The 12306-nt window shown below is 46.5% G+C and overlaps 3 protein-coding genes across 3 annotated transcripts; 2 read left to right on the top strand and 1 right to left on the bottom strand.

The window, feature by feature from the left end:
- Window positions 1-369: 369 nt before the first annotated feature.
- On the bottom strand, window positions 370-3031 carry VC83_04548 (uncharacterized protein). The gene is made up of 3 exons (XM_024468178.1): window positions 2718-3031; window positions 1018-2673; window positions 370-971 (listed from the first exon to the last, which is right to left on the bottom strand). Exons 1-3 carry the CDS (start codon window positions 2860-2862, stop codon window positions 397-399), a joined length of 2376 nt encoding a protein of 791 aa, XP_024322603.1. The 5' UTR covers window positions 2863-3031; the 3' UTR covers window positions 370-396.
- A 2694-nt stretch (window positions 3032-5725) lies between these two features.
- On the top strand, window positions 5726-6448 carry VC83_04547 (uncharacterized protein; the record flags this gene model as incomplete). Its single annotated transcript, XM_024468177.1, has 1 exon — window positions 5726-6448. The coding sequence occupies one exon, from the start codon at window positions 5726-5728 to the stop codon at window positions 6446-6448; it is 723 nt and encodes a 240-aa protein (XP_024322608.1).
- Window positions 6449-9197: 2749 nt separating this feature from the next.
- VC83_04546 (uncharacterized protein) lies at window positions 9198-10688 on the top strand (the record flags this gene model as incomplete). The annotated part of the gene is made up of 6 exons (XM_024468176.1): window positions 9198-9366; window positions 9765-9813; window positions 9863-9993; window positions 10086-10183; window positions 10235-10374; window positions 10586-10688. The coding sequence occupies 6 exons, from the start codon at window positions 9198-9200 to the stop codon at window positions 10686-10688; spliced, it is 690 nt and encodes a 229-aa protein (XP_024322607.1).
- Between the last annotated feature and the right edge of the window lie 1618 nt (window positions 10689-12306).

Genomic DNA, 12306 nt, shown 5'->3' with positions numbered 1-12306 from the left:
TGAACTTGCAAAGCGCAAAAGAGCCGTCAATCAGCAGATCGCCCTGCAGCAGAAAGAGGCAGCAGCAAAAGCCAGAGCCGAAAGAATGCAGAAAGGAATCAGAGAAGAGGTGACCACTGTGCTTATATGGGGAAGGTGCGCACTGTCCTTGCTCCCGCAAGCGAACAGGGCCGCGACAGGGGTACGAACTCCAAAAATAGATTGAGTTTAAAAACAGACCCACTGCCCATCAAGGCTCTTTTGACACCATTTTCATTTGACTGCTGGCCCAGAAGGTTTGATCCTCCAAGTACATCAGCAGAAGTTGAGGTATCTCTAGCCAACGTTGTGTATCGTGAAACATAGCGCATCATGCACAGAAACAATATTCAAGAGAGCACTTATATATTGTGGTACCTATTCTGCTGCTACATTCAAGTCCCTCTGTGCTTCACGGAGAACCTCCTTCATCCGAGAATATAGGCCTCTATCTTCCTTTTCCCATCTCCCGCCGTTTGGAAATACCACCTTTCGTAATCGATTCAGCCAAGGCTGAAGTGACTTGTAGTATGGCCTAATGTTCTCCTCCACCATCCTCTTAAAATCTCCTTCATGGACCACTGCCCCTTTCTTGGACTCAGCCAACTCTTCTGTCTCTGAAAAGTTCCATTTGTCAAATCTATGGACAACTGTCGGTTTCTCAGCCGGCCCATTATAGTGAATGCAAATCCACAAGAGTACCCAGAAGAACGATTCTAGATCGTGCATGAACGAATGTTTCTCACCAAGGAGTACCCCAATGGCCATGAATGCCCTCGTGCCGGTCTTGCTTCGAGCTCCGGAAGGCTGCTCACGCTCCGATCTAATTGCAAGGTCGAGATCGATAAGGAATGAGGGCCAGGAAGGGTTATCGACATCCTCATTCATCATAAGGTTTCCAATCGACACGTCGCGCTGGAGCATGCTAGCCCGGCCGTGTAGAGACTCGTATCCTACTTTGGTCAGCCGATGTACTGTTTACCTCTGCAAATCTCCTACCTTCAATGCAACCCTCCAACGCAGCAACCATGGCGACACACGAGCTTGCCTTGTATATAGGTGTGCCGTAGTCGCGGACGATGACGCGACGGCGGATTCGGTTATGTGTCGAAGGAGTTTGCTCCTTTTTTGTTGGGGAGCTGGACCAAGTGCGCTTCTTTGGTGGTAGGGGCGCGTTGAGTGAACTAGATGACCTCTTTCGGTTGATAGTATCAGCGGTTGATCGGCCCCTTCGGCTGGAATCCATGCCAGACGGTTTGGGAGGCAACATCGAGCCTTCTGCCTTTTTCCGTTGGACGAAGTAGTTAGTTGCTTTTGAAATATCCAAATTCCTCCGTACATTGCCTCGGACGTCGTCACGCTCGCCAGCCACGTGTACCGTCTCATGGCAATAATGCCTCGCAACATTGACCACTTCCTTATCTGTTGCTTCCCGTAACAGTTCCCCTTCCTCATCTCGTTCCGGATACTGCCACGAGTCTTTTATCACTAGAGGCGCTCTTGTATCATCGTCCGCAAGATGTGCCTTCCAGCAGGTTGTCGCTCGGCCGGCAACGCATCCTGCCCGTTTCATCATCTCGTCAATCACAAGACGCTCTTTGCGCCCGTGGCGCATGATCTCGATGTACCTTTCTCCGTCTGCCTCCAGTATGGTGGGGTCAAAACCCAGCTGTGTCTTGTTCATCCGGAGATATCCTAGTACCACCGACACGAATTGTAATCCGTCCTGGTTGATGTCGAAAGGAGAGGAGGCGATTCCGCCTAGCCGGTCGAATTCCCAGAGTCTCATGACAGACCCGCAGAGCGTGAAGCCTAGTACGAAGCGGCGAGTGTCCTGAGCGAAGAAGACCTCTCTCGCATATCTTGCCAGGTCGCGCCATGTCTTCGAGAGCGTATCACTACCCGGATTGCTTTTGAGCTCACCTATGACCATTATCTGGGACCAGTGACATTTAGAATTATCCTCAGCGTCTACGCTATTAACGAAGCCAACGTCCAGCTTGCGCTCTGCTGTCGAACCTTCCAAAGGTTGGTTGGGTTGCGCTAAAAGTCTTCGTGGAACATTTCTGTGGTCCGTTGCGAAGTCCAAAAACTGATCGATCTTCTCTGCAAACCATTTCAAGACTTCTGGCTCTTTTGCTTCGTTGGGCCAGTCACGCCAGCCGCCTCCATCGCTAAAAATGGGTTCCCCTCCCTCCTGACATTGTGCAAAGACAGCCTGGGATATAGCGTCCAGCTCTTCCACGTCTCCAAAGAACGCGTCGTAGAACCCAGGCACCCCAATGTAGAGCGACGACCCCAACTCGTCCTTCAGCACGTCATCTACATATTTCCTGTGCTCCGAAGAGTTGACAATGCTGCTTGTAGCGTTGGACCAAGGGGTTTGATTCAGGAACGGCAGTGGTCGAGGAGGGGGTGTGAACTCCGTTACAGCAGCGTAAGCTTTGTCCCAGATGATGTCGTCGGATTCATTATTGATTACCGCTTTCAAGAGTGGTGTCACTCGTTCGATGTCGAAGTCGTCGCTATTGACTGCCAAATTAAGTCTTAAAAGATCGTCGAAGAAATTTTTGTTCCCATTGTTCGAGCGCAGTATACGAGAGGCAGGAAGGACCAGCAAGGCGGATGCCAGATCAAGTGCTAGACCTTGAAGACCTACGTCCGTCAGAGAAAGAAACTATGCAGTACACTGTACATACCTTCATGACCAATGTGCTGCAACCCCTCCACCGAAGTAGATAACCCAAGACCCTTACACAGAGAGTCGAATGAATGGCGAAACACATTCAACCCGTCCGCTATTGGTTTGCTCCTGATTACCTCCGATCTGGAGAGGTTGGCCATGGCAGGAGGGCGTTGAGCGCTCTGATAACGACGAAAGCTGGGGAGTATGCGGAATTAAAGTTGACTCCATTTAGCAGGTCGTAGGGAAAGACTGAAAGATTTCAGATGCCAATGTGGCCTTGACACGGTTGGGGGTGCTGACTGTTGGAGAATCGAAGTAGTGGACCGTGACCGCGACGGGATTTGAGGCTCTGTTGTGGAGCGTCACTCAGCCACAGATAAGCACACCATTTGGATGGCACAAGGCTGCAGGCGAGGCTGAGGGTAGGCAGGACTACACGAATGAATCGCTCAAGATCCCATCTACCATTCCCCCCTCCTCGGCGTTAGGCATCAAAAGCATGCTCCATACCTGTTATTATAACGGCCATTGATTCAACCCCTTGCTTCGTAAGAGCTATATGAAGATCAGTTGTTGCACTCATTCACCGACCCATGTATGTTTGCGAACCGCAGACTATCTTCCTTGTCGTCCGCACGAATTGCCTTGTCCCTCGAAGATACCGTTCATGTCGGACACATTGTCAACGACCTCCGCATACTTCCCTAGCTCACATATTAGCGGCTCCCTCCGGGCATGAATACACATGATGAGTGTACCTCGACCAAAATAATCGTGATTTAATAACGGCACCGCCACAGACTCGTGCTGGCCCACTACTAACTATACCTACGAAGCTTTTGAGCTACTCTACACCAACTAGAACTGTATGATAGTGTCTTATCTTCGGCTCTGCCTTTGTTGCTTTCTTGCAACATCTTCCGAGGATAGTATATGGAGCCATTAGCACGTGATAGAGTACTGGACGGTCACGTCGGGCGCCAATTTTGTTTAGGCTGGAACTTTCATATTTGTGGATGCCGTGTTTGCAACCTCTCCAGCTCAACGTGCGACTAATGGGAAGCCATTAATTTATTATGTAGTGTGTTTGTCTGCCTGATTAGGAAAGCGACATCCAGAACCTGGGGGGGGAAATAATATAAATGAATGAATACTTGGATAAAGGATTTAGGCATGATAACGTTGGGCTGGCGCCTCATGTGACAGACGCGATACCGGATAACCGCGACGCTTTTGGTTAGGCTTCAAAAGAAGTGCGGGCCAAAATCATTACCCATTTAGCGCACGAACTGTAAACAGAATGTACTTCACAGGCGTTGTCCCCTACGCTTTTATCAACTCCGCAAGATCTCTACTTCTCAAAGTGTCTACCGGCATCAGGATCAAGGACTGGCACATCTCCTCTGAAGCAGCCTTGGCCAGCTTTCGTAACCCTACTACAGGATTGCGGGAATAGACAGTACACGACCCCACCCTCAAAACAGCAGAACCTCTATTCCACACACGATGGCAAACGTCACTGGCTACGCAATTATTCAAAATGCGATTCCTGCGGAGTTAGCCCTGCAGGCTGCTGATTTAATACCGGGAAAGTTGGGGGTCATAGTGAAGCGCGATAAATTTACAGAATTCGAAATACCTCGTATTTGTCTTGAGATTGGAAGAGAGTTCATGAAAGTATGTTTGCTCATCCTGCACTCACTTTGTATGATTATAACGAATATAGGGGTACGGTAAACATAGAGATCTTGCGGACTTGCTTGAATCGAAAACAAGACTCGGTTCTTTGTCGCAACCTCCACTTTCCTTGCCCAAGCAGGCTTGTTGAAGTAGTGTTTCCACAGCTTTGGCATGAATCTTACATCCTGCGTGCAGTATATCGCTATCTCCTCCGGTAGTGGCCTCACGTTAAACACCTCGTATGAGCCACCTAATTCTGGGGAAAATAGGCGCTTGCCTTTACCTTTCCCTTCTATCCACTGACGTTTCTCAGAAGCTGTCATAGTTATGTCCTTCTCGATGCATTTCGATAGCCCATTAACATATTTTCTGTTGTACGTCCGAGTTGCGAGTTGCAACCCGGACAGATAAACGTTCCGCCGACTAAAGTGACTACATTTATGAGACTCACGTGATTTAAACAAGGAATGACGTTCAAACTCACGACACACCACCATCTTTCCGCAACCTTATGGCATAATTTAGTCCATATCATTGCTTAATTTTGTGCTCGTTGTTCCATGCTGACAGCTGTGCATGGCAGCTTACCTTCTTTGTTGTGGAAGATTCGGTAATGCATTTCAAGTTTCGTCAGAGCACGTGCTGAAATAACCTACGGCCTGTATCCACATCGCTCGCATCGCAACGGATATCCACACCAAATCTCTCCACCGAACTGCAGCCCACCGCGACGGACATTACTCCACCACCAAGTATTCGAAATAGCCTTGCAAAGAGTTAGAAGATTTCTTCCTTATTGAAATGACCTGAAGGTCAAAGGGTGGCCTTACTAGGAATACCGACAGGCGGCGGAACAAACTCCATGAGCGCACTGACCAAACCCCCCCCTGGTGGCCCGACACATGCTTCGAGCCGATTTCCTCGTTCGCCACATTGGCAACATGTCCAGCCTTTGCTTCTGGTGCTGGCGAGATTCGTAACCAACTCGCTGTCTGGACCCGATTTATGATGTTGCCAGTGGCTTTCGGCTCTGGAAGTGGGGACCTGGTGCGACGAGTAAGGACACAACGGTGTTCTTCCAGCGTGTAGTATAGAAATGCTACATGGTGTTGCAGTATTGGCAAGCACATAGAGGATGATGCAATTCCAAAGTCCACAATTCATATCATGATATCCAGTAACATCAAGGGCAACTAACAGCCTTCCCATTTTAAAGAGCTTCCAGTCAAACTGTTCTGGGTAGAAACCCCATAACCCCAATGTGTAAGTAAACCGTATGTTGAGGAGATTCATGAAGTGGAGAGAGCGACGGAGAAGTGTATAAGGGAGGGTCGACGGGTTATGAAAGAAATATTGATATCCGAGCGATGCACATCTTGTGGAATGAGAATATTCCACATGGGCAGATGCAATGACTGCAGGATATGTACGACGTGTGGGCAGCAGATGCCTCAGGATGGAAAATGCCAAGAGTGTGCAAAGTTAAGATGTGAAGAATGGCGTGATAACGTCGATCAGAGTCCGATCTCACAAGGCACTCCTACCCGTCTCGATTCGCACCCGTCCCAACCAGATTCGATCAACTCAACGCCCGAGCGAGGGAAAGCCGAAGTTGGCAAATTGGATTGTGCCGCCAGCTCTTTGCCGACTATGCCAGCGGCCGAAGAGTCTGAGAATGACAAGGACGCAGTTGTCATGTGGAAGCTTGTTGCCAGCTCTTTGTCAACTATGCAAGCGGGCTATCTTTTCATTGACGATGATAGAGAATCTGACATGTGGAAGCTTGCTGCTAGGTATATGTTAGAAGAACAACCACGTCATGCGAGCGAGGGAACTTTGCCTGGAATTGATTTTATAACCATTGAAAATGACAAGAGGACACTCAACGGGATCAAGGTGGCTCCCTTGCAGCAGATTAAGCGACTACTCTCTGGAATACCTGATGCCAACTGTGGCTTTTTTTATACTTTCCCACCTACCAGAGGAATATCACGCTCTGCTTTCGTGCACTACAATATTCGCAGAAGAACATACCCCTATCTGGCGTGGTCATGTCTTGTCTGAGGAGTGGTCAGAAGAAGAAAACGTCGCTTTTGCTTGAGAATTTTCTCGTCTCGTTCCTGAATCATCGGCCACAATATTCGCGCTGCAGAAATGGCATGGACTTCTTGCGGTAAGTTAGCATGGACAGTTCTCTTACACTAAAGACTAATAAGCCGTACAGGTTCTCAATCCGATAATGATTTCAATCTCTTCTTTATGTTTCGCTCAGACTTGATAAAAACTGCAAAGCTTGTCTGGCCATGGTAATTTACAGTATCACCGACAGAGGTAAAGCAGATCGTACTTTGATGTGAAGGCAAAGTTGTATCTTTCACGAAAAAGACAAGTCGGACCCTGTCTCGCATAATTGCAAGGTGGTTGACATCGAGTTATGTTTTGTTTTGCTTGCTATTGCCTTCAAATTGTTATCTAGATTTTAACATAATCAACTCATATACTCTGCTATCGTACTTTGATGTGAAGGCAAAGTTGTATCTTTCACGAAAAAGACAAGTCGGACCCTGTCTCACAGGTGTATCTTGTGTCAGTTGGGATTGACTCCCGTCCGCTTTCTCCCCTATATACCACTCGACTGTTCCCCACCGGGCACACTCTACATGTGGGATCATAACCGTCGGTGATGAACATGTTAGAAATTTGTTCTTATGGATAATTTAGCATAGGCCACTGACGGACCCTGAGTATCTTACGTTCTTTAGGTCTTGTAGGCTTCCCCAAGATGCCACCGACAAGAAGTTTGCAGCTTCCGCTGACCACAGCTCTGGATGTCCGAGAATGAGCGCGTTGCCCTGGCCCTGTAGGTATTCCTTGTTGCATCATATATATTGCAATGATGCCTAATGGACGGGCGCGGGTTGATGCCGAGGCTTGATAATCGTCCAAAAATGCTACATAGTTAGTCCTTATCGCAAGGCTGGCACTGCTGGCATACCTATTTTAACACAACCGTCTGGAGTAAACAATACCTTGGAGGCGTTGAGATTGTTGTGTACCACCCCATTCTTTGACAAATGCCGGATCCCCTCAAATAGCTATGACGTTTAGCAGATGATCAACAATCGAGATGCAACATTACCTGACAGCATACGGCCGAGATGTGAATCTCTTCCAGTGGCAACGCGACTGCCATGACCTGCTGCAATGTGGCGACTGTATATTCCATGGCTGCGAGCGTTTTCTCCGCAAACTGATACACTTCTAGAAAAGCTACCAAATTGTGGTGAAAAGTCCATTTGAGCTCAGTAGTGCGAAGAACCGATCGCAATTCCTTAATCACAACCATCTGAACAGGAGCTTTTCGTGTACATGCCGCTGTAACAATTCCCCCTCTGTCCAGAGTGCGGAGACTCTTATATGTATTCCAAGGGTCTTCGGCCAGTGGTTTATGGATGTTCGCTTCTTGGGACCTTTCGTCTGTGTCTCTGAGCCTAAGGTGTAGGCTGCGCACTGGGTACTCACGAGTCGAGTAGTAGAATTTTTACTCACCCAGCTGAGTTACTCGCTCATGTCCCGAGTATTGTTGAATGAGGATTACTCACTTGCTGAGTACCTAGTATGGGTCTTGGCAACTCAGTTATATCACGTGTTTGATTAGCCATTACTTATGTTAAAAACGGGGTGCGACTTCATTGATCAAGACGCCATAACTCCAACTCCATTCCCATATTGTTGATGTCCTATTCCACACTATAACCTTTGGCCTTTAGGTACCAGGTTACCAGATGGTTGCCAGAACTCATCTGACCTTCATTCCTGGGTGAGAGACATTTCCATCGATTAAGCCCACAGCTTAAACATCATATCCTGCAAACGCCGAACCAATATCATACCCTTTGCCTGAATTGTCACTCTCTTCGCATGAATAGCGAGGAGGTTTGTCACTATAACTGTTAGTATGTCCCTGTCACTATGTTTAAACATCATACTCTCAAATTCTCGAATGAGGAAGCATTCAGCAGCTTCCTAAAGAGCTAGGATAGCAGATTGCTGGAAGCGAAGATTGGACTTGAAGTCTTCTGTGATTTCCCTAACAAGACGCTGGAATGGGAGCTAGTATCAAGTTGCTGTCTTCTGATATCGCGGAGAGCCTTGGTGCCTATATGTTTATTAGAGAGTTCTGGTAATCCTCTGGTAATCCTCTGGTAATCCTCTTACTAGACTTTGTGCAGCGCGTGGCCTTCTGAGCATGATTGTTGCTAGCTTGAGATGAGCAAACTGGAGCTTTTCTTGCTGTGCCCACAGCCTTTTCCTGTCCCTTTCCGCCAAGCCCAGAGCCAGCCCGTAATCCAAGTGGCATCCTTGGTGCTATGCCGCCAGTTGATCTCCTAGCAGTTTGCTTGGTACGAGTCATTTGCTAATATCAAGGTGAGTTAGTAAAGTAAACACAAGATAAAGAAGTAGATCAAAAGATATGTGTACTTACAGTGAGTTTGTAGAAAGAATATTGCAGAAGAAGAGTATAGTAAAGAGGTAGAGGTTGAAAGGTATGTGTTTTATATGAAGGTGCGCATTGTGGTGTTGTTTTTGGAACAGTAATTCTTTGTAGGTGAATATTCCTTCACAAATATTTTTGTTTGCAACTTTAAAATAACCACGACCTTAGAACCACCTTCCTTGGTTACTCTCCGATCTACACATTCTTCTTCCCTTTTGAGCCTTTACCTCTTCACTAGGACTTCAACTAAGTTTATTATCTTGATTCTATAGCCAGAACTTCTGGAGATCTCTGCTAATCACGTGTTTAGTTAGTATGGCGAAACTCAAGGCACATGAAGAACTCTCCACTAATGCGAATACTATCAAAGCTCGCAACTGCGTCTCCAACCTTACTGAAGATGAGAAGGCTGTTCACTTAGCACTCAAGGCTGACCATGCTGATCTGAGCTACTACTTAAAGAAGTTATATAAGTCTGCAAAGTGTAAGGATGCCTCCTTACCTAGATACTCGAAGAACCCGCCTCAGAGCTGTTACGGTCACCACAAGCATGAAATCCGACTCGGTGTGGTTTCGGACCAGTAGAGGAGCACATAGCGAGTTACACTATAGTGGGGGACAGTAAGGGTGTAGGGTTCAGGGTCGATGCGGACCTGTTGCGGTGGAAGGTTCAGGGCTAGGGTTGGGATAACCGAGTCGGGCCCGTTTCGGGTACTTAAGGAAACAAACTTAACGGGGTTCCCCCTTCATCTTTTTTGTATCCTTCGTAGTAGACCTATAGGATAGCATCCTTTTAGCCTCCAACTCGCACTCTCATATGCTATTACTGTGAGCTGGGTGCCCTGTGTCATTACACAAAGTATATCGCTGCCTCTACTGAAGACAAGACACGTCTACAGAATGAATTGAAGGTTGAGCGTATTTGTGTTCGGTAAGTTCCTTCTGGTAATCTCTGGTAGCCTCAATCTAACTATAAACAGGACTGAGAAGGGTACCCATGCATCTTGCATTGCGAATCAGAAAGTCAAGAATATTAGCGCCTCTTCTTCTCCACAAGCCCCACCATCTACTCCGCCCAAACAACTTCTGTCTGAGCTTGCTGCATTTGAGGGTATCTCAAGTATTCCAATCGATGACAATCATAACAGCGAATGGGAGGATACTGAGGTTGAAGACGATTTGGAGTTGGAGCTTATGTTACAGCGCGAGATATTTTAAATGACGAGGCTGTTCTACCAGATGAGCTTTCCGATGAAGAGATCACTAGCACCCAGGCTCTCTTAACTCAAGCGCACATTGATGTATGCTACCTCATAATCTGGTAATCTTCTGGTGATACTAATAGTTGATAGGCCCATGAAGAGTCCAATTTCCGCAAGTGGCAACATTTCTGGGATAGCTGTATCCACTCATATACGAGAAAGGCTGGAAAGCTGAGAAAGAAGCCTGAGCGTCTCTTTGAGTATATGCCGTGGATTGATGTAGAGGAAGGGTACGTCTCTGATCATCCTAGCAATCTTCTGGCAATACTAATTGTTTATTATAGCACTTTTCACGAGGTTATCCCACCACATAAATATTTCTGTTTGTACGAGCAGGCAGTTTGGAAAGTGGGCCTAATTACCAGGACCTGTGCAGTGGTACCCAAAGTCTTACAATCTTGTCGACAATGGATGGTTGCAAATATCCACTCATAGTTCTAGCTTCAAAGAGGCGTTCTTACTTGTCTACTCTAAGAAGTTTGATAAGGAAAAGTGGGCTAAGGTATCAGCTGCACAGGATATGTTGTTCCTGGAGCTAGAGTAGAGGAGAACTTGAGTTGCTAAAGTTATAGCGCTGGAGTACCTTTCGCGTTGGAAAACCAGGTATTTAAGTACTTCATCGTAGCCAGACTTCTGGTAACCTTCTGATAATCGAGCAATTTGCCAAATGCCATCTCAATACTCAGAGTTGTTTGATTCTGACAGTATTCTCAGACTCTTTTCCGTCTTCTCAACAACTATCCTCATTAAATCAAGTCTGTAAGGACACAGGGCACCCAGCTCACAGTAATAGCATATGAGAGTGCGAGTCAGAGGCTAAACGGATGCTATCCTATAGGTCTACTACGAAGGATACAAAAAAGATGAAGAGAGGAACCCCCGTTGGGTCAATCTCCTTAAGTACCCGAAACGGGTCCGACTCAGCTAACCTGCCTTAACTCTTATCATGTGACCGTAACCTGCCCGACTCAGATCCTTTCCATCACTGAGGGACAGGCATCCTTACAAAGTCCCTGCAGGCCTTGAATATATTGGCAAGTTAAACCAATTCGTCAAATGGACTAAGGATACACACGATATATTCATTGAGTGGTGGAAGCTATCACGATGGTATGAACAACACTCAGATCATACTACAAAACTCCTTATGAAGATTGCATGGGATTCAACCAACTGGAGTTCTCAATACTGGAGAAGTTATCACCAAGGAGCAGACCGGCTTTCTGGAGAACCATGTGTTATTTGTACTTATTGTTCGAAGGCCCTTACGCATCCTGCAATCAAGTCTGCTGGCCCAAAGTCTATGGCAACACATCTTGCATCAGACATTTGCAAAAAGAAGTCACAGATGGGAAGGATAGTCTCTATCAAATGCGAATCAATCAAATGCAACCTCAACAAGTAAGGATTACCAGATTATTACCAGAATTATGTAGGTTAATACCTATAATAAGATCATATTCTCACACAAGAGACATTTTATGAACAAGTTCTATACACAGTTATCTTGACTCATAGCTCGTTCCGCTCAGTCGAGGATCCTCATCAAGACCCTATAAATACTTTAGGTATTAGTAGGTCTGGCCGGCCTCATCAAGCAAGGTGGAGGGATGTTCTTAAGCATATATAATAGATAATAGCGTTCTAATAATCTTCTGATAATCATGGTACTTAGATAGAGGAATATACATGATTCGTTCTCACAGCTTACTAGAGATGGCGAGAGTGATGCTAATAGATGTAATACTTTAACTTAACCATAAAACAGTATTAATCGTATGAGGGACTGTTCACATGATGCATAAATCTTACACGTGATAGCCGAGTACTCACCGGGTTTTTACAGAGTAACTGAGTATTGACCTCACTCACCGAGTCGAGTAAAAGGTTCAGCTACTCACCCAGCTGAGTAACCCACTGAGCGAGTGAGCCGAGTATTGAGCGAGTAGTGCGCAGCCTACTAAGGTGGTCGCTTTAAGTGGTAATTTTGGAGGGATATATTTCGAAGCATCTGTCTTCTCTCGTTCTGCGTGCGGAACCTCCAGCGAACCCAGACTTTGCAACTTTATGACATCAAAACTCCCCGGAAAGACTGTGCATTTGATGGTGGTTTTCCAAGTACATCAGTGGATATCGTCTTGTCTTCGGCATGGTTCAGCACT

The sequence above is a fragment of the Pseudogymnoascus destructans genome (assembly GCF_001641265.1).
Source record: "Pseudogymnoascus destructans isolate 20631-21 unplaced genomic scaffold scaffold_15, whole genome shotgun sequence".
NCBI classification, from domain to species: domain Eukaryota; kingdom Fungi; phylum Ascomycota; class Leotiomycetes; order Thelebolales; family Thelebolaceae; genus Pseudogymnoascus; species Pseudogymnoascus destructans.
This window is presented reverse-complemented; position numbering and strand designations above follow the sequence as displayed.